This window comes from Brassica napus, chromosome C9, assembly GCF_020379485.1.
Source record: "Brassica napus cultivar Da-Ae chromosome C9, Da-Ae, whole genome shotgun sequence".
NCBI lineage: Eukaryota > Viridiplantae > Streptophyta > Magnoliopsida > Brassicales > Brassicaceae > Brassica > Brassica napus.
The window spans coordinates 4969021-4997004 of record NC_063452.1 but is presented as its reverse complement, the minus strand read 5'-3'; the positions used below and the strand labels follow the sequence as shown (position 1 = coordinate 4997004).

The 27984-nt window shown below is 35.5% G+C and overlaps 4 protein-coding genes and 1 pseudogene across 5 annotated transcripts; 4 read left to right on the top strand and 1 right to left on the bottom strand.

Annotated features, from left to right (window-relative positions):
- Positions 1-3450, top strand: LOC125593321 (annotated as a pseudogene).
- A 4114-nt stretch (positions 3451-7564) lies between these two features.
- LOC106409576 (biotin--protein ligase 1, chloroplastic) lies at positions 7565-10850 on the top strand. Of its 2 annotated transcripts, none has more exons than XM_022710347.2 (10): positions 7565-8318; positions 8571-8825; positions 8914-8975; positions 9042-9190; positions 9277-9397; positions 9474-9629; positions 9804-9849; positions 10227-10293; positions 10367-10443; positions 10542-10850. In XM_022710347.2, exons 2-10 carry the CDS (start codon positions 8572-8574, stop codon positions 10579-10581), a joined length of 972 nt encoding a protein of 323 aa, XP_022566068.1. In that variant the 5' UTR covers positions 7565-8318; position 8571; the 3' UTR covers positions 10582-10850. The 2 variants fall into 2 exon arrangements, with proteins under 2 accessions (XP_022566068.1, XP_013705640.1); XM_013850186.3 differs by having other exon boundaries at positions 7570-8318; positions 8546-8825.
- A 2660-nt stretch (positions 10851-13510) lies between these two features.
- On the top strand, positions 13511-15746 carry LOC106407501 (transcription factor bHLH79). The gene is made up of 6 exons (XM_013848370.3): positions 13511-13977; positions 14611-14814; positions 14892-14957; positions 15048-15116; positions 15185-15262; positions 15365-15746. Exons 1-6 carry the CDS (start codon positions 13678-13680, stop codon positions 15488-15490), a joined length of 843 nt encoding a protein of 280 aa, XP_013703824.2. The 5' UTR covers positions 13511-13677; the 3' UTR covers positions 15491-15746.
- A 101-nt stretch (positions 15747-15847) lies between these two features.
- On the top strand, positions 15848-23871 carry LOC106411290 (transportin MOS14). The gene is made up of 27 exons (XM_013852030.3): positions 15848-16099; positions 16497-16574; positions 16655-16717; positions 16937-16984; positions 17088-17234; positions 17714-17845; positions 18099-18139; positions 18351-18442; positions 18564-18691; positions 18845-18920; positions 19054-19174; positions 19250-19349; positions 19614-19695; positions 19806-19888; positions 20071-20187; positions 20283-20334; positions 20550-20705; positions 21536-21659; positions 21741-21822; positions 21903-21982; positions 22061-22135; positions 22226-22280; positions 22418-22537; positions 22617-22709; positions 22774-22919; positions 23007-23184; positions 23286-23871. Exons 1-27 carry the CDS (start codon positions 15977-15979, stop codon positions 23565-23567), a joined length of 2874 nt encoding a protein of 957 aa, XP_013707484.1. The 5' UTR covers positions 15848-15976; the 3' UTR covers positions 23568-23871.
- Positions 23872-25432: 1561 nt separating this feature from the next.
- LOC106407709 (TORTIFOLIA1-like protein 3) lies at positions 25433-27984 on the bottom strand. Its single transcript, XM_013848584.3, has 5 exons — positions 26943-27984; positions 26770-26875; positions 26202-26668; positions 25804-26128; positions 25433-25722 (listed from the first exon to the last, which is right to left on the bottom strand). Exons 1-5 carry the CDS (start codon positions 27726-27728, stop codon positions 25706-25708), a joined length of 1701 nt encoding a protein of 566 aa, XP_013704038.2. The 5' UTR covers positions 27729-27984; the 3' UTR covers positions 25433-25705.

Genomic DNA, 27984 nt, shown 5'->3' with positions numbered 1-27984 from the left:
ACGTCATCGCCTGTTTTCTTGTAAAGATCCATCCTCTTTAACTCTTTCTTCCTCCAAAAGCAATCTTGGTTGACTGCTGCGGTGCCACAAGTACATCCAGCTCCACGTGGAAAAGCTAGCTCGTCTCGTGTATCGGGCCAAGTGGTGGCCAGATAGCGTTCTAACTTATGGGTCTAGGGTTTCTTGTAGTCAGAGCAGGTGGGATTAGACCATGCAATCTAGCTTTCGGGGCTGATCAGTATAACCCGAAAAGCGTAACAGGGAAAAAAGGGATTGATAGTTTCTTCAACTGGTACTTCTTCACCTTCACTTTCACTTTCGCGCAGATCTTGTCTCTAACAGTACAGTAGTTATCTATATCCAGCCTAATGTCAGCTGGACCATCGGTTAAACCATCCTGGCCGTTCTAATGTGATTTTCTTTGCGGGAGATAAGTAGTATGTGAAGATCAAAAGCCTCAGGCAGTCCATTAGCACGTATAGCTCATGACAAGTCCATAAACCCAGCTTAAAATTTATGTTAAATTATAGCATCAACCATAGGCATTCGTATTGACTTAGAGTAGAAGCTAGATAATAGAACGAATAACAAACCCTAGTTGGTGGACCTAAACCCTGTCTCGTCTTTCCTACAAAGAGCCCAGCTATGGTTAAGTATCTGTCTGTGTCTAGGCTATAAAATTTATCACACTTATGGTTAATTTGGCCTTTTAAAAATCTAACCGGATTGTGCTATGTGGTTATAACAAAGTTTATCGTGAGGGCAATCCCCGACGACGCCGTTTTCTCGAGCAGAAAGAAAAGTAGAAAATTTCCAATTCTACAAAACATCTCCAAACCCTAGTTGGTGAACATTAACTCTGTGAAGTAGGCATAGCTATGGTTAAGTATCGGGCTATTAAATGGAAGAAGAGGTCGTCATCAAAGGCGATGAGAAGAGCAAGAGGAGGGAGAAGGAGAAGAAGACAAAGAAGAGACCATTTCGTGGTGCCAGAGATTCATTTTGATCTCATGATCGAGATCTTGAGGAGATTGCCTGCTAAATCACTTATGAGGTTCAGGTGTGTCTCAAAGCTCTGGTCTTGTCTGATCCTTTCTGGATATTTTAGCAACCTTTGTCAAGGTTGCATCATCTGCATCGAGACTGCGACCACTTGGTCTATAGTAAGCTTCAACTGACATCAATATCTAGTAATAGTGCTGAATCATCGTTAGAACCAGAATTGACTTTTCCAGGGATGGGAGGACACAAGATGGTGGTTCGTGGTTTGATTCTATACACTCTATGGAAACAAGCATGTATCTATAATCCCACAACTAGACAGAGGTTAATCTTACCCGTCCTCAAATCCAATATCCTTGATCAAAAAGAACCTAAGTACGTCCACTACTTTTTTGGACATGATCCTGTTCATGATCATTACAAAATTGTCTGCACTATTCTGATACACCCTCGAGATCATGGGAAGATAACCTCCGAGCATTGGGTCTTTCTATTGGAACCCAGAGGTTTTTGGAAAAATGTTGAGTATGATGATCAACCTCACATGCCTACAAGAGATGGACTGTGCGTCGACGGAGTTATTTATTATCTAGCTTTCACTCGTACATGTCGCGATAATGTGTACTGTTTTGACGTTAGGTCTGAAGAGTTCAGTAATATCGAAGCACCCCATGAGGTGTCAGTCAGTGGGTTTTATAGAGCATGGTGGGAAACCCGCACTCTTTGATTATACACGTATTAGAGAAACGGGTGTGTCGGAGTTGTGGGTATTGGAGGTGGATAGTGGAACATGGTCGAGGAAGTCTTTGGTTTTGAAGCCTTGTCAGAGGCATTTAGTGGATGACATTAACAATATGAAGTTGAGAGTACATGGTACCGGTCAGAACAATGAGGTTATCTTGGCGTTGCTTTGGCCTCGTTACCTTATTTATTATGATCTGATAAAGAATGATTTGAGAAAGGTTAATATCAACAGAGAAATAACGCCGGACCAGCATTTGTACGTCATGTCAAGGTTATGAATAAGAGTGAACACATCATACACTTAGAACTATAAGATTATCGTTATCAAATTGTGTTTGACTATAATAATACAAGTGAATTATTTATTTATAATTTTTTTAACTTAGATTGCAAACAAAAAGGCTCTTCTTCTTCTTCTATTGTTAATATCATCAATATGGGCCCGATTAGACTAGTAATTTTGTTGATTTTTGATTTATATAATATTAGTCAATAGGGCCCGATTAGACTAGTAATTTTGTTGATTTTTGATTTATATAATGGTGCTGAAATTCCTGCTGATCAGCTATATGCTCAAGGTTAGTCAATAGTCATGTTCGTTTCATAACCGCAGAGTTTAGCGACAGCGGCAAAGAAAATGTACTACTACGGAGACCAAAATAACAAAATCAAAAGTTACGGTAGACGCTACTGAATTGCCGGAGACACAAAAAAAGAGACGCTTGTGTCGCAGATAATTTCAGCGTCCTTTGTCCTTCTTGTTAGTTGCCGCTGCGATTGAAAATAAGTCAGCGATATCTCACCGGTGGTTTGTATTGTCGTGATAAAAGGCTGAATTTTTGGACGCTGCCGCAAGACGTGACGGTTATAAAACGAACAGGGCTAATGTTAAATTTAATAGACATGCTATATCATTGATTCACTTAATAGGAGCTTATAATGTTGCTGTTGCATTATATCATTGATTGACATAGGCTGTTCATAGTGATACCATTTAATAGACATGTTGAGATTTCTTTTAGTTTGTTTGTGGTTTGTGTTAACAAAAGTGGTCTTTTGCCTCATAAACTTTCCTAAACAGCTGAATAGTCAATGTGAAATTTAATAGACGTGTTATATCATTGATTCACTTAATTGAAGCTTAAAATATTGTTGAATTATATAAATGATTGACATTGGTTGTTCATAATGAATCATATAATATAACTAATGCTTGTTACTACCCAAACTGTTGAGAATATTTTCGTTTGTTTGTGGTTTGTGTTAACAAAAGTGTCTTTTGCTTCATAAACTTACCTAAACAGCTGAATAGTCAATGTGAAATTTAATAGACTGTTATATCATTGATTCACTTAATTGGAGCTTATAATGTTGTTGCATTATATCATTGATTGACATTGGCTGTTCATAATGATATCATTTAACTAATGCTTGTTACTACCCAAACTGTTGAGCGTATTTTCGTTTGTTTGTGTTTTGTGTTAACAAAAGTGGTCTTTTGCTTTTTAAACTTACCTAAACAGCTGAAATATAATAAATTAAATAGACATGTTATATCATTGATTCACTTAATAGGAGCTTATTATGTTGTTGCATTATATCATTGATTGACATTGGCTGTTCATAATGATATAATTTAACTAATGCTTGTAACTACCCAAACTGTTGAGCTTTCATTTTCGTTTGATATTAACATTTGTGGTTTGTGTTAACAAAAGTGGTTTTTGGCTTTTTAAACTTAACTAAACAGCTGAATAGATATCTGAAATTAATAGATATGTTATTAGGAGATTATTATGTTGTTGCATTATATCATTGATTGACATTGGCTGTTCATAATGGTCTTTTGTTGAGCATTCATTTTCGTTTGATATTAATGTTTGTGGTTTGTGTTAACAAAAGTGGTGGTTTGTGTTAACAAAGGTGGTATTTTGCTTTTGTAGCTCCTCTCCTGCAGTCTAATCTGACTGCCCAGGTGTCTACCCTTACTGCCCAGGTAACAGCTCTCTCTACCCCAACCCTTACCAGTTCCTTCTCGGCCGCCCCATTCAGATCACAAGGTATTTATTCAGATCAATACTATGTTGTGATGACTTTTGGCTGATTCAAAACTTAGTCTTGATGACTATTAAAGAGTCAAGCCAACTAAATAGCTAATCGTATCAAAACGTAGTCATCAAGACTAAGTTTTGAATCAACTAAACAACTAAACAGCTAATTATTGATGACTATTAAGGACTAAAGAGTCTTGATGACTATTTATATGTTTGTGTGTTTGTATAATCATATTTTGTATGATATGAATTTAATAGAATAGATAATTTTTGTAAGTATATTAAATAAATCAAGTTTCATAAGTATGTACGTGTGTCTTTCCTTGTATCATAAATAGATTAAATAAAAAAAATGTTTTTCATAAAATTGGAATTATTTAAATTCGTATATAATTATAATTACATTATTATTACACATAATATTACACATAATAATTTGTATAGCAATTAAAAGTGGGTTATGAAAATCAAATTCCATGCCCCAATTTTAATGGGTTTCGAAAAAATTTAATTTTACATTTTGTTTTACATTTTTTGTACCCGTATATTTTTGTTTTTCATTTTTTGTTTCTATTTGTAATTATATTTATTTTTTTCTTTGTAATATTTGTGTCTAAATCTTAATTATAATCTGTTTCATAAAAAAAATTAGAAATTTAAAGTGCCCATAGAAATACACACTGCAAGCGTTGAACAATAAGTGTGGTCAGTGTTTTGAAATTTAATTCGGATCCGCGGTTGAACTGGTAAACCCAGTGACCTAAAATAAATTCGGTTTGGATTTTGTGAAAAGAAACAATATTTAAAAAACTAACAAAACCTGCAAAAAACCCAGAATCCGGTTATCGGTTGAACCACTGGTTAAACCAATTGATAACTTTTACTTCTTTTTTTATATAATTTTAATTATGTTTTTAAATCTGTTTTGTATACCTTTTAATTAAGAAATTATGTTTTTTTAGTTTTGTTATCGATAATTTTATTAATGATGTTTTATTTTTTGGTTTATTTTGGATTTGAAGTTTAGTTTTGTTATTCACAATAGACATACAAATATTTATGAATATTTAAGTTTTGACATGTTTTGTTAGATGTCATAAATCGTAACTTGTTGTAATTTTTGTTAAATAATCTAAATTTTTTTTGATATTTTATATGTCAAATGAAAATAAATATATAAAAACTAAAGTTAATTATTTACTAAATGTTTTTAAACATACAATATATAGATATCCAAATTATTATTTTATGTATTATAAAAAAAAATAGAATCTCACTTTTTAAAAACAACAATATGACCTATTGATATAGGTATGGTCCAACTATTTTAATACAATTATTAAAATTTCTTATTAATTATTTAAGATAAATATTCTATAAAGAAAAACATAAATATGAATAAAAACACAAATATAAAAATTAAATTTCTAAAAAAATATAAAACAAAAAAAATATATCCGCCATTTAAGGAAGGATCAAAATCTAGTATATATTTATTTTCATAACTAATATTAAATTTATAATAAAATTAATTTATTTATGGTATCCGGTGACTTGGAAAGTGATCCGGTTCAGTTTATGACGAAGTGGATCCCGTGTATTTTGTGATTAAACTGAATGTTAGATTATTATTATTTTTATCGGAAATTGCATTAAAATAAAAAAATGGGCAAAGATCTATAAAGTGGATTTTTTTCTAAAGCCCACATCTCTAGATCAAACAAAATAAGTCCAATAACCCAACTTCCAATTGCAAACGCAAAAGATAAAATGAGTTAATAAAACAACAGGTGTAGGACACGTGGAATGCCAAGAAGAAAGGTCGATGAGCATCCTTCGCCGGCTTCGTTCATCCACCGTTTTAGCATCACCGGTGACGATTTCCACTGTAATCGAAACATGCTTATCAATTTCTAATCCACGAATACCGTTAAGATCCTCAACGGACCACCGTAGAAAACCTTAAACAGGTAAATTCAGTCATCTTCACCTAGATTTGCTTCTCTTCTTCTGCGTTTAACTACATCTCAAATCGCCTTCACCATTGGACACTTCACCCCACTATCTATTTAAAATGGCCATGACCATCACTATCGTCGGATTGAAAAACTCTGCAAAAGAATAGAATTGGGTTTCTGCAACTGGGTTCAATCCCGAAAAATTGTGTGTTCATCAAAAATCAATAATCTAACTTATTTTTGTAGGAAGAAACGTAACTGTTTTGGTTATAGGCAAAGAAAAAGTGGAAACTGTTTTTGGCATTGACAATATAACGTCGGTAGTATTTTATTAAGGGTTTTTTAAATAAAGTAAATAGACAGTTTGACCCTACTTTTATTAATTGGTCACACTGCTGTTTTAATAGAATAGATGTGCTTTCGATGGTTTAATGGTTTAACTGTTTGTTAAACAAATTAACTCTTTTCTTTTATTTGTTACTAGGTGGTTGCCCGCGAATTCGCAGATATAAATATTGTATAAAAATATATATTATGTATAGAGTTTCGTAAAGTTTCCATAAATTTGATGTAAAAATAACTGATAAATGTTTAGTAATAACATATTTTTATGAAATTATATATGTAAATATCATATTTACTTCTCCTACATATATTTTACATCTTCTTCAGACTATTCTTATTTTTTTTATTATTTCGTTTTTTTTATAATTTTTTGCTAATGTTTTCCTAAATTTTTACATATTTTTTTGCCAAATATTTATTTCTCTCTCTAAATAATAATACATATTATACAATCAATAAACCAAAAAATCCATCTTACAATTCTTTTCAATCATAGCATTACCTTATTCACTTTTTTAATTTATTTAAATGCAAAATAATTTTTAATCAAAGTTCTCAGGTGTTCCGTTCAATATAATTCGGTCAATCTTCAAAACCTAATTATTTATAAAGCATATATGGACATTGTAAGAGATCAATAATTACAAAATATATGATTATATTTTAATATGAATATGAAATCATTGTATCAATTTCTATAAATTGTGTTCTACTAATTAACCGCCCAATCTAAAATAAAATAAATAAAATTAAAAATTATCAACCAAAAAAATTATAACAATTTTTTTAAAACTACAAAAATGATCGACATGTAAGTTAAAGTCACTTAAGTGACTTTTGGTTTAATATATAGGCGGACTTATATTTTTCATAAATGTTTTATAAATTCTTGTAAACAATTTAAAATTATGACAAAATAATTTTGTAAGCCATGATAAATAATTTTATAAATGTTTTAATTTTTTTATAAATGACTTATAAGACATATATGGACATTTTAAGACATTGATTAATACTTATTATAATACTATGCGAATATAATGTTTTATATTAAAAAATATGAAATCATTATATTGATTTCGATAAATTTTTTTCTATTAATTATTTTATGTTGTATATAGATACAAAAGAAATTATTCAAACATTATTACACTTCCTATAATTTTAATAATTAGTTACCATAAATTATTATTTGTAATATCATTTAGATTATTTGATAAGTGATACTAATTAGTTCTAGACTTACCTTTTATTTTAAATCAAATTAAAATAATTGAAAATTGAAAATCTGTCAACCAATCAAGTTATAACAATTTTTTTTTAAATTCTCTCTATGATTGACACATAATCAAAAATCACTTAATTGACTTCTCATTTAATATATAGAAGGATTTGTTATGGTTTCTTTGAGAACAGACGATCCCTTAATATATCTATCTGTTATTTGTGATTGACTTACTATTATCATTATGCTCTAAATTACTATGCTTGTTATTGTTTAATGCTTTTTAATGAAACGATCACTTAATATATTTTACCATAGTTTTCATCATGTATATGTGATTGGAAGACAATAATTTGAGTCTTTTCACTATGATCATGATTTTAATCATTGATGGCCATGGGTAACAGTTTGAAGAACACCTTGAAATGTTAAGAAATCATTTTTGAATTTTTGAAAATGTTTGTAAGTGATTTCATAAAAGGGGAAAATGTAGAACTTGGAATAAAGAAAAAAGAAGAAGAAGAAATAAATAAATTGAGTAGGCGTAACACAACATTTGAGTAGACAAGACAATAAAACTTCCCTCTAAATTGTAATCAATTTGAAGGTGAATAAAATGTGTACTTAAAGAGATTTTGGGTTAGTAGAAGAACCAGCAATTGAACTAGGTTTTGGTTTAAACTGGTTTAGTTGTGAGTTCTGAAATTCTATTTCCCTTGGTTTAAGCATGTGAAACATTGGACTTTCTCTGGGCTGGGCTGGGCTGGGCTAGGCTGTATAGAATGATTTTAGTGAATTTTTAAAGTTTAACCATAGTTCTGAATCAAACCGAACCGAAATATAGTTCGGTTTAGTTCAGACCTATAAACCCAATTGCCCAGCTCTACGGTCTTTCTCTGAATGTGAATTTGGTAGTTGTAGCGCTGATTTTGAATTTGAATCTCTTCTTCTCGCCTTTCCTCTGTGTGGGGAGCAAATCAATATATAAAGGTAAGAAACTGATGTACGAGTTGAAATCTGTTTGATGTAATCTTATCTCTGTTGGGTATCACTTATATACCAAAAAAAAAAGTAGCAACCTTTTGGTTTGAAATGAATTAATTTGATCGAAATGATCTTCCTTTCTTGTTGGGTTTGAGCTTGAATGATGATGCTATATGGTTTTGGTCAGTGTATAATAATAATACTATTATTATTTTATTTTATTTTTATTTTAGCAATGGAGTGTGATGCTTCTTGTAGCATGGTTTACTGTGGGAAGTCCTCTGTGGAAGATGAAATAGCAACGCGTTTGAAGAAAGACAACGTGCTTAAGCTCTCAGATGATACCCAAGTTTCACTTTTGTTACAATCTGAGGATGAGGCTGAGACTTTATTACTCAAAGATTACAGTTCATTTGATCTTTCACTCTTCATGGACTCCCTTACTGCTCGTCGGTTTGGTCGGTTTCTCATTTGGTCTCCGCGCTTATCTACCACTCATGATGTTGTTTCTCAGTAAGCATATCCATCTCTTTGCTCCCCTTACTCAAAACTCTTATTACGTTTTGCGTATTGAAATCCCCTTTATAAATATGGCTTACAGCAACTTCTCTGAGCTTCCACTCGGTGCAGTTTGCGTCGCAGATGTCCAGTTCAAGGGCAGAGGTAAGAAGAGTCTTTTACCAAATGAATAGAATTGCAAAACATAAATCTGAAACCGTGTGAATGCAGGCAGATCAAAGAATGTGTGGGAGTCTCCAAAGGGTTGCCTTATGTATTCTTTTACTCTAGAAATGGTAGATGGTCAAGTTGTGCCTTTGATTCAGTATGTAGTAGGTCTCGCTGTGACCGAGGCAGTGAAGTCTGTTTGTGACAAGAAGGTGATTATAAGTAATCTCTTTTTTTAGATGTTTTACTGGATACCTTTTTAGATCAGAACTTATCTTTAACTTGATCTTTACTACAGGGGTTGCCTTACATTGACGTTAAGATAAAGTGGCCAAATGATATATACTTGAATGGCCTTAAGGTTGGAGGCGTTTTGTGTACCGCAACGTACAGATCAAAGAAGTTCGATGTCAGTGCTGGTAATAGACATTTTAGAATTTTGATGTCTCTCTATAAGCATCTTTTAAAAGTTGCTTTTACTTGTTCTTCTCGTAGGTGTTGGACTGAATGTGGACAACGAGCAACCAACCACATGCTTGAATGCAGTACTAAAAGATCTGTCTCCCACATCAGATCTATTTAAAAGAGAAGAACTTCTTGGTGCCTTCTTTGATAAGTTTGAAATGTTATTTGATCTACTCATGCGCAGAGGTAAAGCTGCTTCTTTGTGAGCATCTTTGTCACTTTTAGAGTATACCCCAAAGTTTCATCTATTGATTAGTAATTTACATAAGATGAGAGTACGGGGAACTGTAGGTTTAGTAGCAAGGTTGGAGCCCGTATAGTCACTGTATAATCACTCTTTTATTGCAATGCACTTTACAGGATTTAAATCTCTCGAGGAGCTTTACTACAGGACATGGCTTCACAGGTGACTGTTATGTCTTCAATTGCATTTATTGAAGGGTTTATATTATCTTAATCTGAACTGATTTTAATGTTTTGCTCAGCTGATTTAACCTACACTAAAGAGTTCAGCTTCTTTAATTAGCATGTGTAGTTGTTATGTAGCATGTTTTCTTGGCTGGAATGACTTTTCTTTTAGTTGACTACATGATTAGATAGTGTGGTAATTGCCTGCAATAGACTAAACCTTTTAAAGTAAAGAAAGAAATATTGTTGCTTATATCACACCAATTAGTTATAGTTTTGTAAAGCCTGAGCTACGCTTGTGTTGACTTGTGGTTGTATATGATTCTCTTAGTATACTCAACGTTAAGGTTTGTGAATATAACCTTTACTGTGCAGCGAGCAAAAAGTGGTTGTTGAAGATAGAATTGATGACAAAGTTGTTCAAAATGTTGTGACTATTCAGGTATGATTCCTAACTTAGTCATGATGGCTTTACAGTTTCTTGAATCACTTTGGAAACTCTCTTATGTTTCCAGGGTTTGACTTCTTCCGGGTATCTGCTGGCTATTGGAGATGACAATCAAATGTATGAGCTTCGCCCTGTTGGCAATAGGTAAAACTTCTAAGCATGTTTTGACCCAAAAAAAAAAAAAATTGAATCGGTTGATGGATTAAAACTGACATATGGGGTAATTTTCTGTTCAACTACAGTTTCGATTTTCTCAAAGGTCTGATCAGAAGAAAACTATGATCCGCAGCATCTTCTGGTGGAAGAAACTCTTGTTTTAAGCACACCAAGAACACAAACTATTATCATTACAGAATAAACAAACTGCTTATTTCTTTGATGTGGATATGGTCTTTATAATCCATTTAGCCTGGTGGAATTGTGGTGATAATTGATGTTGCCAATCTAAGAACTGCATCTACTTGTAACACATTTTTATGATGTATTTATCGGCAAGCTGATGAGCCTGCAGCAAAACAGGGAATAGAGAGAAGCTCTCTGAGAATAGTTGAGAACACCGGATCGTGTGTTAATTCTTAGAATCAGAGGATAAAACAACGTTTACCTCTTAAAATCTAAACTAGATGATTAGTATAAGACCAGACCAGATCACTTGTACAAACCTACCAGTGCAACAAAAGAAGCGAGCCACTACTTTATGTTGTATCCACCACTTCCTCACAACCATTTGCTCAGCAAAACGGTTACCAGCAGAAAGGATGGCAATGAACATATACTAACCAGTTTCTTCATCATCTCTAGATCTCCACCCTTCACATCTTTGTGCTGGAGCCCCACTGCATCCTGTAACAAGTGTTCTGCTCAGTCACAGGCTTACCACTCCAATCACCCTTAAGCCAAGGATTTAAGTGGAAGATCCGAGGTTGCTCTTCCCTTTCCAGTGCTTTCAAATCCTGAAGCTCCAAGTAAAACTGTGAAGCCTTCCCAGCTTCATCAAGGAGGTCCCTAAAGGCCTGAACCAAAAAACAACCAAGAGCGTAGCATTCTGTGAATGAAGTATTATGAGATCCTACCATGATACGTACCACATTCATCTCCATCTGCCTCTGCCTATATATAAGTCAACAAGTCAATCATATGTATAAACAAAGTGAAAAACCTTATTATAGTAGAAAGTAGCATGATGGTCACACACAATAGATCAGATAATAAAACTAAACCTCACTTCCTTCTCTCTCTCTCTCTCTCACACACAACCCTATAAACACTTCAGAAACGAGAAATTCAACTTGAATTCTGCACTTTGTAAGTACAGTTTATAGATCAGACAATAAACCAACGTATGTTTTAATGAGAAACTGAGTCGAGCTTCATGTGTGATAATAAATTTAGACATCACTCTAACAGTATTATGAACTAGGGAGGATGTATTCGTATAGAAATTTGAAATGATTTATATTAAAATGATAAATTACTTTTAGAAAACTTATTAAAATTAAACTTGTCATTTCATAAAAAACATTGGAATTCATTGTTATTAAAAATAAGTTGTAGATTTTAGAGTACTAAGTGTACGAGTAGATTCAACTGTTTTTTTTTTCCTTTAGATCTGATGGAAGTCTTTGACTTTTGATGAAGATATAGCAGAAGCCAATTTTCCACTTTCGTTTTGCTTAATATCGTGTATTATGCTCAGATCTGACTTTTTCTGTCGCTTGAGATGATAATATCTTTAGAAATCTGGTTACATTTATGTATACGATTTGCGGTCTAAGAAATTATGTTTTCGGGCCCAATCATATTTTAGTTTAGCGGCCAATCATATTTTAGATTGGTGGGCAATCGTTTAAACTTGGTGGCCAATCGCACACTCATTTATCAACATTTTCCTATAAATACCTATCAAGTTCGATTGAATATTATGTGTGGGACAGTTGATTAAAACTCAAAAGCCTCGAGTTCAAACACTAACATTGTCGATGATCCTTTCATATTCAAAAGAAAATTTGGGCACTTGGACAATGGTTATTAATGACTTATATTTTTTTCTACTATTGAAAAAAAATCATCACAATTGAGTAGACTTAATTTTCACAATGAATGTGCAAAGTTGTTTACGCATTTATTTGAAAATGTCTATTTTATAATTAGTAAAAAGAGAAAATGCTGGTTAGAGCTGGGAATTTGGTTTATGAAGTTTTATCATCAAAAAATAAATATACTATTATTTTTCCTTTATTGTTGATATGATCTTTATAATATTCTTTTTATATTCAAATGATAAATTTGTGGCTAATTGACAATTTTCATCGAACTTTCACAATTTAAATGATAGTGTGATTAGCTTCCTTTTTCTCTGTAACATGATATAGTGTGATTAGCTATTACATAATTTTTTGTCTTCTTGATTACTTGTTTTGGTATGTTTATATTTGAACTTGTTTTGGCATGAGAAATTTTTAGGTTTTCTTCTTTTTAACACTAAACAAACAATGATAAAATCAATTGTGCAATTGTATGTAGATGGAGATGATAACAGCGATGATGAACCTTGTGATGAAGCTTGGCAGATATCATGCATGCATTTGATAAGCATGTCACATGTTTGTTTAATATTTTTGTTTTCAGTATTTCTCAGTTCTCATTTCACAGAATTAATTGCTTTTAATTCTTGCAGATAAAGAAGTTGCTCTTCCTGCCACCGCTGGATTTGGAAGCTTCAAACATACTGTTGGTGATACATGTGTCTTGGACGGTCCATTCACTCTAACCCTTGGTGATGGAAGTGTCATCACTGCTCCCTCCTTAAAAAAAAAACCGTGTATCTGGTTGGAGCTCTGAGTTTGTCAAAGTCGATTATGTAGCTGGTTTAGGTTAATCGGTGGGTGGTTATATTGTCTTCAACATGGCGAAACAATTAGATTTGAGTAAGCTTGCGGTCATCGGAGTGTGCCGGTTTTGTGAAACGAATTGTTTATGAGTTTATCGGTGGTTACTGTCTTCCAGCCATTAGAATTTTGAACCAACTTAATAAACAATGAAAACAAATCATGATCAAAGTGTTTTTTTTTTTTTTTTTTTTTTGTCTTGATACAAGTTTGTCTTCTACAATATGGGCCTTTAACAGAATAAGAAACTATTAGATCTACAATTTCTAATAAATAAAACATAATGGGCTTTTATAATAAAGGCTCATATTAATCAATCACACAAAATAGACAGACAACAAAACTAAACCTCACTTCCTTCTCTCTCTCTCTCTCTCTCTCTCTCTCTCTCTAACTCAGACACACAACCCTATAAACTACACTTCCTTCCTCACTTCTCGGATCCTGGTTCTGTCTGAATCTGAGTCAACCCTTTTTTCGAAAACTTGAGATGGATCTTCCACTGGTGAACGATTCATCCTTCTCCCCAGCGAATCCTTCCTCTTACACTCTCTCCGAGATTTGGCCATTCCCTGTAAACGACGCCGTTCTCTCCGGTCTACGTTTAGCTGTTAATTCCACTCCCTCTGATAAAGACGTCTCTACGGCTGCTGCTGCTGCTGCGGCGGCGGAGGAATCAACGGTCACGGACTTGACTGCAGGCTGGGGAGGGAGAAAGGCTCGAGCTTTGAACTCCGAGGAGGACGAATCTTCGAAGATGGTTTCTTTAAGCAGCAGCGGTAATGAAGTGGTGAGATTTGTTCGGTTCTGTGATGACTTGAATGTGGTTGTTAGTGTTGATCTGATTGAATCTGTAACCAAAGTTCGAATCTTGATCCAATATGATCCACTAAACTAGTCAAAGCTCAGTGTTTGGTTTAGGGATCAATGATTAGTTTATTGGTTTAATGTCTTGTCCATTGACTTTTTTTTACTGAGCTGCTGGATTGGGTATTTGAATCTGTAACCAAAATGTTCTTAGAGTATTTGAATCTGTAACCAAAGTTTGAATCTTGATCCACAAAAGCTAAACTAGTCAAAGCACAGTCTTTGGTTTATAGGTTATATGTCTTGTTCGTTGACTTTATGACTGAACTGAGCTTGAAACTCTCATTTTCATAGATGAAATGTTCTTAAATCAAGAGTAATTGAATCTGTAACCAAAGTTTGAATCTTGATCCTCAGCTTGGCAAAAACTAAACTAGTCAGAGCAGAGTATTTGATTTAGCCATTTAGGGATTCACTGATTAGTTTATAGGTTTACTTGTCTTGTGCAGTGACTTTTTGACTGAGTTGGATTTGAGCTTGAGACTTTCTCATTTTCATTGATGAAGTGTGTTGACTTAGGATCTTAACCCTTTCTATCTGTTTTGCTTTGTAATAGAAAGACTCAGGGGATAAGAAAAGGAAACTTTGTGGATCTGAAAGTGGAAACGGAGATGGGTCAATGAAACCTGAAGGTGAAACGAGTTCAGGTGGTGGAAGCAAAGCAACTGAACAGAAGAACAAACCTGAGCCACCAAAAGATTATATCCATGTTAGAGCAAGAAGAGGACAAGCTACTGACCGGCATAGTCTAGCTGAGCGAGTAAGTTTCTTCTGCTTAGATCATATTGTTCAGTCCTTAAAACTGGTTTTTAACAATCAGAATTGGTCTTTTGACAGGCTAGGAGAGAAAAGATCAGTGAGAAGATGACAGCTCTTCAAGATATAATCCCGGGATGTAATAAGGTATACTTGTTTCTCTGTCTTGCTCATGATGTTTCTGTTGTTATACAACAACCTCTAGCCTTTGAACATTTTATTTACGTTTGATTTCAGATAATAGGAAAAGCACTTGTGCTGGATGAGATTATCAACTATATTCAGTCATTGCAGCGGCAAGTTGAGGTAATAACAAAAATCATTACTTCCTCTCTGTTACAATGTTGCAATATTGACAGTTTTTGTGTACACAGTTTCTGTCAATGAAGCTAGAAGTGGTTAACTCTGGTCCAAGTACTGGTCCAACAATAGGTGTTTTTCCGACAGGAGATGTAAGTAGTCCCCTTTATGATCAATCATCCATTAGCTTCTTTGAATAATTAAACTAGTTAAAGCTATAAAGCTTTCCTTGGTGTTGTTGTTTGTCTTTACAGCTGGGGACTTTACCGATAGACCTCCATCGAAATATATATGAGCAACAAGAAGCGAACGAATCCCGGGGATCTCATCCGGAGTGGCTACATATGCAGGTTGATGGGAGCTTTAACCGAACCACATGAAAAAGAAGAAAAAAACATCTCTTTCTTTGGAGGCAGTAAAGATGAAGTCTTTCACTATGTGCGTGTGTGTTAAAAATCACCTTGTATTTGTTATATCAGAGAGATGATTAACACTTTATAAAAAAAAAAACAACAACATTGTTGTATTGTCTGTTATAACTTGTAACAAAGTGATTCAGTGACACACAGATCTCATATCTTTCCCTTGTACACTCTTATTAACTTATCATGAATCAATGATAGGTTTTTTTGTATTTTTTTGCAATCTTTAAAAAAGAGTTGACTTAAAAGTCAAAGTAATTAGATCCAACGGCTGAGATTGTCTCTTCTTCATCCTCGTTCAGATCAAAGTCAGAAACTTTCGATCTCTCTCTCTCTCTCTCTCACTCAAGCTGAGGGGCGCCAAAAGAGGGAACCTTTTTTTTTTCCAATTGGGGGAAATCGATTTGAGGAATTTGAGCAGAAACCACGCAAGGATTGAGAGCGATGGAGCATGAGAAGGCGGTCAAAGAAGCCCTAAACGCACTGTATCATCACCCGGATGATACAGTGCGTGTGCAAGCTGATCGCTGGCTCCAGAACTTCCAGGGTACACTCGATGCTTGGCAGGCGAGTTTTGCTTTTCGATTTCAATCTGGATTGATTCTTCGTTCCTTTGCTTTTGCTAGAGTCTTGATTAGTCGATTCTTAGCTGATTTAGACTAGGTAGGTCCATAAAGTTTCATCCTTTATCTATTATGCCTCCTCGACTTTGCTTGTTTTGTGCATAGCTGGAAGCTCGAATGATGTTTGAATACTGTTAATGTAGTTTACTTCAGTTGTTTCGCGTTATTGTGTAGGTCGTATGAACAGATTTATCTTGTTAGAGAAACGATTTGCTAAGTTTTTATTCAGTTCTTCTGATAGCCTTTTTGACCAATGATTGTTGATTTTGAGAAGAGCAAGTTTTTGGTGGAACAGTTGTTCAAGGTATCTGACTATGTGCTGTTGCGTGTTATTATTCTAGGTTGCGGATAATTTACTTCATGATTCTTCCAGCAATTTGGAAACTTTGATTTTTTGTTCTCAGACCCTTAGAAGCAAGGTAACCACACTTTTAGTTCTCTCTCTTTATGCAATTTTAGGAGACTGTATCTGTTGACATATGGTCTGTTTTACTCAAAGGTTCAACGAGATTTTGAAGAACTACCGCCAGGTGCTTTTCAGAAGCTTAGGGAATCATTAACGGTATGTGTTGATTTTGAACAATAAAAAGTAATATAAGAAAACTCAATGGAACTAGTGTTTTGCCGCCAATATGTATCCTGACATCTAGGTTTTACCACGGTTTGGTTATTAGTTATTACAGCCTTTTAATGTGAGCAACATGTACTCTTGGTATTATTGGACAAGTACTTTCTCATTGTTTTTGGCATAATTTGACTGTCACTATTTTCTCAAGTGCAGACATTGTTAAAAAAGTTTCACAAAGGGCCCCCTAAAGTCAGGACCCAGGTAAGCTTCAAGAATCTTTCTCCATTATGCGCATGTGGAGAGTTGTTCCTTTGCGTTAAAAACTGTTGACTATTTGAGCTGAATCATCTTATTTAACTATTAGATTAGTATTGCTGTTGCTGCCTTGGCGGTGCACGTTCCTGCGGCAGATTGGGGAGATAGTGGCATAGTTAGCTGGCTCAGGGATGAGATGAATTTGCATCCTGAATATGTGCCTGGTTTCTTGGAACTCTTGACAGTTCTACCCGAGGTAGAGTATTTTGCATTCTTTTTGTTCATCTCTCTGTGATGAAAATGAATTAATGTAGCCGGCTAGGAAAGCCTTATTTTGTTTTTTTTTGGAAATGCTTACTTCTTAGCTTTGCTGATATTGTTGATCTCAAACTGAGTAGAACTAAGCTTAAGGTTGATAATGTATTCCGAGAATATTCCGTACCTTCTTACTGTTAGCATGTCCACATATGCATCTTATGTTGCGAGAACAATTATTCTAATAGCTTAAGTAGTAGTTGGACATCTTGTCGTTTCCTGGATGGCCTTATTAGCAGAAAATGTTGAGATTTGTAATTGAAAGAAGAATCCATAATGGCTACCTTTCCCCCGTTGATTAATTTGATTCCCTTTAGGGACACTATTTTATTGTGGCGGCTGACATTTAATTGTAATTTTAACTTCACTTTGATGGTTATATGGTGTCTTGATTTTTATTTCCCTTCTTGCTATGACCAGGAAACGTTTAACTACAAAATAGCTGCTCGTCCGGATCGACGACGTCAATTTGAGAATGAGCTTACTTCTCAAATGGAAGCTGCACTTAGTATATTAACAGCATGTTTGAATATAACCGAACTTAAGGAACAGGTCAGAGCTTATCTTTTTCTTATAGAGTTGTGCCATAGTTCCATTGATATGGTTTGTTAAAACATCTTTTATGTTTCCCATACACTTGTAAAACGTGGCAAGTTCCATGTAAAAAGCTTGATTGCAACCATGTATGTCTGAATTTAGAGTAGGATTAGTTTTTGTGCCTTTTTGTGTGTTGGATCACCTAGTGTTTCTAGTGTTGAAAGGGGTCACTTATTGTCAGTTATTTTTTTCTGATTTTGGAATTCAGGTTCTTGAGGCATTTGCTTCTTGGCTCCGTCTTAGGCATGGGTATGCTCTTTCTTTTTGCGTCTTTTTTTTTTTCAATTTGGTTAACATTTTTTTGTCCTTAATAGAATCTCTTAGAGACAAAGCTAAGCTTATGCATAATTGTTGGTTGCTACTAGCTAGCCGTCCTATATTTCACCCATATTTAACTTAGCAACGATGGTACTGACTGAAGTATATGCTGGTAAACTTTCGGATTGTTTTTTTTTTTCAGGATTCCTGGAGCAGTTCTTGCCTGTCATCCATTGGTGCATGCAGCTCTCTCAAGTTTGAACTCTGATCCACTCTCAGAGGCATCTGTAAATGGTATACTCTTTGGAAAATTTGATATACACATAGCCCTTTGAGTCTTTGGGATACTTCAAATAACATTTTCTGGACAAATAACTTGACTATTTATTAATAAACTTCATTTTCAACTTTGCAGTTATATCTGAACTGATACATTACACGGCATCACCAAGCTCTGGTGGTATTTCTGCGCAAACACCATTGATTCAAGTCATTGTGCCTCAGATTTTAAGTCTTAAAGCCCATCTAAGAGATTCTTCAAAGGTATTGTTATGATCCTGTTAACTTTTCTATTAATGTAGGCAAGCTGATAGATACATCTGCTTTATATTAGGCTTCATTATTTCACTAAAGGCACATGTTATCCAATCCCTTCAGTAATAGGATGCTAATGGCCTACATTTGTTTCACTTTCAGGACGAAGAAGATGTCAAAGCTATTGGTCGATTATTCGCTGACGTAGGCGATTCATATGTTGAATTGATCGCTACAGGTATACACAGCCTCATTTCTACTACTATGCCATGTCGTTCCCTTTCATGTATTGTGATCGCTTTTGGTACTCCAAATCCTTGAGTTGGTAGTTTAAATGTTTAACATGTTAAGGTACTCTTTCTGACATCTAGGCTCAGATGAATCGATGGTTATTGTGCATGCCCTGCTGGAAGTTACTTCGCACCCAGAATTTGATATAGCCTCTATGACGTTCAACTTTTGGCACAGTCTTCAACTTACGTTGACAAAGAGGTAACATTATCCTTGTCTATGTTTGCTGGGGGGCTTCTAGTGTCATATTCTGAGAGTGTTATTTTACCCTATCAGGGATTCGTATAGTTCCTTGGGTAGTGAAGCATCTATTGAAGCTGAGAGAAACCGAAGACAGCATATCTTCCGGCCAGCCTATGAGAGCCTTGTATCTTTGGTGAGTGTGTCATCAGATACTCCTCAAGTTACTTTTTGTTAGCCATAGGAAGTTTGGAGCCTTAATTGGTGCTCTAACCCAGAGAGACGATTGATTTCTGATGCATTTGTGACTTATGTGTTTATTAATGTTGCTCTTCGAAATGACTGGTCATGAAAATTTCATTTTGATTGTTCATCTTTTGGTGGAGAACAGCAATTATATGGCTTCTCGTATCCTCTGCAGTTTTGTGGGTTTAAACATATAAACTGGTTTTCTTGACAGGTTGGCTTCAGAGTTCAGTATCCTGAAGATTATCAGGGCCTCTCGTATGAAGACCTTAAGGAATTCAAGCAGACTAGATATGGTAATCATAGCCTCATATGGCTTGTTACATAGGCCAAAATCTCCTGCTCCCTTCTCATTTTATCTAGGCTAAGCGTTGCTTTATACTGATGGAATGTTTTATATTGCCAGCTGTTGCAGATGTATTAATTGACGCTGCTTTAATCCTAGGAGGTGATACAACTCTTAAGATTCTCTATATGAAGCTTCTTGAGGTTTGTACTGTGTATTATTATCAAACATGCTATTTTATGTGCATTGGGAGATATTGAATCAATATTATATAGAGATTAAACTAGAAAGACGTTAACACGATTTTGATTATCACCACCACACACTTGTACTATGTACATTGTTTGAAGTTTTAGGATCTTTGACGTTTGTGAAATACACACAGGCCAATGCTCAGACAGGAAATAATTTTCAAGAGTGGCGTCCAGCAGAAGCTATCCTGTTCTGTATTTGGGCGATATCAAACTATGTTTCAGTTGTTGAAGCTGAAGTGATGCCTCAGGTGTGTATTAGGGATAGTTCCTCCATGTGCATGTTCATATATGATGCTGTTGCTTCCTAAATCTTAAGCATATATGATGCTGCTGCTATTTTCAGGTGATGGCCTTGCTTCAAAATCTTCCCCAGCAAGCGCAACTGCTTCAGACAGGTGATTAGATTTTTTTTTCAGATAAAATATGTAGAAGATGAAATGCTGTTTGGTGGAAAGTACTAGCTTATACTGTCAAGAAACTTTCTGAGATATAGCTCAAGTTTTTCTAGTTGAATAGCAAATCTGTCTGACAAGTTTTTCTAGTTGAATAGCAAATCTGTCTGAAGCCTTGTCTTTGATGATGAGACATCTCTTTCCCTGTTTGATTTCAGCATGCTTGCTTGTTGGGGCTTATTCAAAATGGCTTAATGCTGCGCCAGCTAGTGTTTCCATATTGCCGTTGATCATTAGAATTCTAATGAGTGGAATGGGAACATCTGAAGATTGTGCAGCAGCTGCAGCTTTGGCTTTTAGACATATTTGTGACGGTATTGTATTCTCTCTTGCAAACTTGACAAGCCTTCCTTCTCATTTCCCTTCTAAGCATAACATTGACATTATAATTACATATACTACCAAACCGGTTGTCTAATCTCTTTGTTGTTTCCTGACCATGACAATGAAAAATATATATTGGTTTTAGCATTGATGATTACATCAGCTATCTGATGGTTATAGATTGAACCAGCTCTCATTTTATAAATATCGTTCTTCCAGGGCTGCCTTTTAACTTTTAGTTTCTTAGTTGGAGTACACAGTTTCAGGAAAATTCATACTTGCAACTTTTTTTTACTTGCAAACTAAATTCTGGGTGTTAGTTTTCTCTTAGGAATTGTGAAGTTCTGACATCTGTAAAAAAAAAAAACTCAATTGCATTGTGCCTACTGAGCTCTGCTTCAAAGATGGCAGCTAGTTGAAAGGTCTGACTGGAACCTACTACGCTAATGGATCTGACTTCGACTCTACTGAATTGCTAGCATATATAGGGTACATTGCAACACTGACAAGTATTTGGTATTTTGATGTATGCTTTCCTTTAACTGAGTTGTGATTTCCAGTCTCGTTTGATGCCAACTGCCATTAACAAATTACTTGTTAACAAGTTACTTCTCATGCTAATGGTGTGAAACCGTACTCACAGTAAACATACACGTCATAAGTTATAACTATCTAACAGCTAATGTACTTTAAATTCGGATTGCTTGTTAGTTGTTAATCAATATATTATTTCCCTCATCTCTTCTCTTGTTGGTTTTGTGAAAATAATGTTCATATTTTTGTAAATATCTGAACCTGTTTATATAACTCTTCACTGCAGATTGCCGAAAAAATCTTTGCGGGTATTTTGAAGATTTATATACAATCTACTGTATGGCAATCAATGGCGCGGGTGGTTATAAAGTATCTGCTGAGGATTCGCTAAATCTCGTTGAAGCTTTAGGGTATATAGTCAACTGAATGATGGATTGATTGTGTCTCCTCATTTTTGTGTTATTAACATCTCTAAGATTTTGTTTATGCAGAATGGTTGTTACAGAACTTCCTTTAGATCAGGCCAGGAGCGCACTTGAGAAATTGTGCTTTTCAGTCGCTTCTCCTCTAGAGGTTCGCCATCTTGACTTTTTGCACGGTTGTTTAATTGATTAATAGGCTTATAATGAAGGGAGCTGTAAATCGTGAATCAGGAAGCGGCAAAAGAAGATTTGGACAAGAAGCATGCCCGGGAGTTAACTGTTCATATTGACCGGTTTGCCTTCCTGTTCAGGTTTGTATAATATCTCAATAATGCAATTTTAACTCCTGAGTTTTGTTTTAGTCTTGCTAACAGATGCTACCACCTTAGGTATGTGAACCACCCTGAAGCTGTCGCTGCTGAGATAAATAAGCATTGGGCTATCTTCAGAGTAATTTTTGATGCGTGAGTATTTCTAGACACACTTGATGATTAATACATGTTCCTCAAACTGCTTGTTATGTAGCTCCTTACTTTTAAATTTTTATACTGCAGTCGTCCTTGGGACATGAGGACAATGGAATCTCTCTGCAGAGCATGCAAATATGCTGTAAGCTTCACACCATTGTATTTTGAAGTTTTTATTTTTCCCGTCTCCTCTTGTTCCTCTGTTTACTAAAAGTTCCATGTCTATGCAAATAAGCGAAGTTCTAAAAGAGATGGCAATGGGTGGAATGATGTTTGTAGGTACGAACTTCTGGAAGATACATAATTAACACAATTGGGGAAATGCTTGCAAAAATTCAATTCCATTATCAGCAGCATCATCAGCCATGCTTTCTGTATCTCTCCAGTGAAGTTATAAAGGTAATTTTGTCTTATTTTTCAATCAATGGAATGCTTAGAGAAAAGCTTTAGAGAATCTAAAACTTCTTGGGATTTGCAGATTTTTGGTTCAGACCCATCTTGTGCTGACTACTTGAAGAATCTGATTGAATCACTCTTTGTACACACGACATGTCTTATGACAAGTATCAAGGTTGATGACTTCACTTAGTAGTATATAATCACTGTGGTGTCTGATTCTCTTTACATTCTTACAGGAAGTCACTGCTAGACCAGACATAGCTGATGATTGCTTTTTGTTGGCGTCGAGATGTCTGCGCTACTGTCCACATTTGTTTATTCCTTCTCCTATATTTTCACAAATTGTAGATTGCGCAATTATTGGAATGACAGTGCAGCACAGGTTTTTATTTTGTTCATCATAAGCTGTTTTCCACTTTGAAGGTTTTGACATTGATGTTAACTAAATGTCTGAACATGTGTTTTCCAGAGAGGCCTGCCACTCGATATTGACATTTTTATCCGACGTTTTTGACCTGGAGAAGTCTGTGAATGAAGAACAGTTTGTACGAATCAGGGACAGTGTCATTCTCCCCAGGGGAGCAACAATCACCAGGATCTTGATCTCATCCCTAGCAGGAGCACTTCCCAGTTCTCGGCTAGATACGGTAACTTCAGGAATCTATATCTTGCTGTGTATGATGACTTGATGAGTGATGTATATGGCATTTGAAACGCTGTTTCATCTGTTTATGGGTTTTGGGTTTAGGTAACATACACGCTACTTGCTCTGACCAGAACATACGGTGTACAAGCAGTGGGTTGGGCTAAGGAAAGTGTTAGCCTGATACCTAGAACAGCTGTGACAGAGACCGAGTCTGCCAACTTCTTACAAGCGTTATCCGATGTTACTTATGGAGCAGATGTGAATTCTCTGATAGGACACGCGGAGGAACTTTCAGATGTTTGTCGCCGTAACCGTACTGTTCAAGAACTTGTTCAGGCAGCTTTGAAGCCTCTTGAGTTGAATCTTGTTGCTCCTGTATCATAAAGATGATGAGAAATACACAAAGAAAAGAAAATAAAAAAAAAGAGTGGAGAAGAGCCATTAAAGAAGGTCAATTTTTGCATAGACCGCTTTTGATGGTTATTATTTTCAAAAGGTGAAAGAGATTTCATGTTTTATCTGCATTGTTTTACTGTTTTAGTTGTTCATAAAGATTCTTTTATATACGTTTAGTTCTTTCTGGTGTTGAACCGTTTGTTCCATTGTTTGAGAGAAAACAAAAGGGATCTCCCTTCAAGGATTGGTATGATTTTGAGTGGGATCATATACAAAACATCGATTTATTTTCTTTTCGGTTTTACCTTGCAGAGTATTATTATCAAGGCCTATAGTTTTCCAGTTAATTACTCCTGATAACATCAACTCAATTGTGCAATTTGTTACGTTACTATACCAAAATTTAAGCGGACATTCAAATTTAGATTAGACAGCAATAAAAAATATGTACATATATATAGTAGGACAAGCAAGCAGATTGGCAACAACAAGAACTTGAATGTTTCAGTCCTTGGAGAGAAAAAAACAACTCTGGTTGATGTGATGTGGTATTTTTTGCTTTCACTTTTAACTTGATACCTCTTTTGTTTTTTACTTTTATGTCGAATTAACATGCAAAACAGTAATCATGTGCTAACATTTTCACTCAGCCAATATAGTGTCTTATCTTAATCTCCATTAGTAGTCTTTTACTCTAGAGTCACATGATCACCACTGCTTGAGCATTATGTTTTGTTTATCTTTGTTTGATTGCCCATAGGGGTGTTCAATCCGGATATCGGTTCGGTTTAGGTTTGGTTTTTTTTTTGTTTTCGGTATTTCGGTTAGTAAAATATAACTACCATTCTAAATTCATATTTACTTCGGTTCGGTTCGGATTATATACCGTCGGTTTTCGGTTTATTCGGTTTTATACCAAAAAACATAATTATTTAGTTTGAGATCATATAAAATGAATTTTAGAGTCATATTGTCAACACAGTCATTTATTAAAAATATATTACATGTTCAAATAAATGAACAAAAAAGTAAAAATGCTTCTACCATCAAATAAAATAATCAAATCTATAATTAAAATCAGAGCCTGAAATTTTAAAAATAAAAATATGAAACAAAACAGAAACATGAAAGAAAAGTTTTTCCACTCTTCCATATTTAGTGTTCATTAAAGTCATGCTTTTTCGATTGAACACGAAACTCTGTTTGTTTATAGATAAGAAAAAAGTTATGAAAATTTTCTATTAATTATTTTCTATCAAATTTATAATCTTCATATTAATTTAGTGAATACTAAAATAAAGCAAAAAGATAAAAAAAAAACTTAAAAATAAGATGTCTGAATTGCGATGTATTGTTATTTAATTATAGTTCAATTGTTTTACAAATTGTTCTTTATTACTATAACATTATGGTAATAGTTATTAACACAAATTTAACTTATATAACAAATAGATATTCATGTATTGTTATAAAATAGATGCATATTTACATGTTTCTACTTTTAGTCGGTTTTGTTCGGTTTATTCGATTTAATCGGTTATATACCAAACCATATCCAAATCCTACGGTTTTTATAAAATTATATCCATTCGATTTATATAATATATACCAAAACCAAACCATATTGTCTATTTCGGTTCGGTTCGGTTCGGTACGGTTCGTTTTTACCATATTGAACAGCCCTAATTGCCCATACTCAAACATGTACTACAATACAAAAATTTCAGAATCAGTGATAATGTAAAGCTTTCCTTTTTTACTTTTTAGAACTACTAAACTATTTGATTGCCCATGAAGTCCCTTTATGACACAAAAACCAGTAGGGCACTAGGCAATAATTAATTCAACAAAAGGATCAAATAAATCCATTTTCTTTCCAAAGTAAGAAAGAAAAACAGTTGCCAACTACTTCAATTATTTAACCCGTGAATTTACACAAGTTAGGTAGCTACTTGGTCTAAATTTTCAAGGATTTTAGTAAAACCATATTTTCAAGAAAAAAAAAGAAACAGAAAATGGATGTGAGTAGTAATATGTATAACTTAGTAATCAGTATAAATCACCACATTCACACACAGTGGTTTCCAAGTCTCAGAATCTTTGAAGTTTGTGTTTCTCTTCTTCCATTAATTGTGAGCCAGACCTGCAAAAGAATCAAACAAGTGTTTCTTGATTATGTTATAGACTAAACAGAGAACTGCTTCAGCAAAAGAACATAACATACCTGCAGATTCATTGCCTGGTCGAATTTCAGCTAATGGGTTTACTATAAACCCTGTAGCTCCATTAAACCGCTTCCTTGAGTCTTGCATCCCCATGGTTTCGGCATTTCTATTTCTATAAGTGGCCAGCCTCGATGCTGAATACATAGAATCTGGTTTCTTCCAGAACTTGGATCTAATGAAACTTCCAGGAGGTATAAGACAACAGTTGTTTTTGCTCCCATTTGAAACCGCCAAGTCATAAGATATCTCATCCAACGCAATCTCTAGGCCCTGAACTCGAGTTTCCAGACTAAGCATTCCATGCTGTGAGCTTCCTACAAATCTCTAATGAAATAAAACACAAAATGAGTTTCAGAGATTATCATCATGGTGTCACTTCTGCTTTGTAGAAACAAACCTGGAGGAGATCCATTAGATTTGATTGCTGTTGTTCAATCTGAACAAGCTGACTACGGATCAGAGACATATCTTCAAGCCCTTTGCAGTTATTACTACTATTCTGGTTTTCAGACAAGACATAATGTCCTGTTGCCATTGTAACACCGGATGCTTGGATATCAAGAGAACTGGCATCACCTCCTAGCTTCTGCATCTGACCCGCTTCTATTGTATTTTCGTTATGGTGATGATGTTCTTCTTCAAGAGGCTCACCACAGCGAACACTAGCTCCTACTCCAGCATTCAACTCCAATCTCCTCCTTACGTTTGATTTAGTATATGATGGTACTGAACTTGTTTTCTTCTGATCACTACTTCTTACATTAGTCCGGCTCCTCGCAGCGGTGGCTAGTAAGCTCCCCGGTGGAGTTGATCTATTAACCAGACGAGTTCTTGATTTAGCAGGTGTTGATGCAACTCCAGAGCCTAAAGGGTATAGACACAAGAATCTTAACCAAGAATAGAATGTACTACACAACAAAAAAGTTTCCTAATTTAGCTAAGATCCAAATGTGGAGGACGATTACCTTTAGAAGAAGCATTAGATCTGGGAGGAGAAACCTCCTCTGACAAATCTGGAACTTGTGTCCAAGCCTCCATCATCTGATTCATCACCTCTCTCACAGCTTTCACCTAATCAAAGATTGAATCATCAAGCTTGACACAAACCTACACTCATCAAATAAATAAAAAACCAAACCTTATCGTATCTCTTTCCTTCAAAGATCTTCAAAGCTTTAGCCTTGAACTCTCCTAACTCATTCCTCTCCACCGTCGCTAACCTCCCCAAAGCCTCAGCCGCTGCTTTCCTCGCCGCCCAATCTTCACTACTCAAGACACTAACCAAACAATCCACCAACCCTTTCAATCCACCACAGGAGACACCACCAGCACCGATCACGCTTCCGATCACGACCAATCCGGCCGGTTTAGCCTTAAAGGTGTTGCACTTCACCAGCTTCTCAAGCCTAGGCAAAAGTGTTGTTCCTAACCGAACCGGATCCGGATCCTCCGCCGCGTCGATCGCCGCCGCGAGACACAGCCCCGCTCCGATCTGCGCGTTCACCTCCTGCTCCGTGAAAAGCGCCTCCGACAGCGGCTTCACGAACGCCGAAGCGAAAGGAGGCTTCGTCGTCCGGGACGCGATCGCCGACACCGCCGCGACGCAGGCCGAGCGGACGGATGAGTCCGGATCGCGGAGGCGGCGCGTGACGCGAGATAGGATCTTGGAGAGGTGAGGAGAGAGAGAGTTCGGAGGGAGAGAGACGGATAGAACCGCGAGGAGATGGATGCAATGCTTGCGAACCGCCGGTTTATCTCCGGCGTCGGCGGAGAGGACGACGGAGATGAACGACTGGAGATTCCCGGAGGTGGGATCAATGTTTCTAGCCATCACGTCTAGCTCTTTCGCCGCCATTGTGAACGTGTCTCGATCACCGAGCTTTGTTAACAGCTCCGACATCTTTTGTTTCGAACTTTTCTCCATTTTCCGACCGTTTTTAGTATTTTCCGGCGAAGGTTGAGGATCAGTGATGCGGCGGAGACAGTGGCATTTAGTGTAAATTAAGATGTAGTTTTAAGAACTAGATGGTGTTCGGCCGGGACGTAAAGCTTTGACTCGGTGATCAGTTAACTTTTTTTTATTACAGTTTGTTTACGTGCGTCTCTGTGTTCTGTCTTTATACCGTTTTTTTTTTTGAGAGGTGATGATGAAGATGACCTGAAACGGTGCCGTTTCTTCA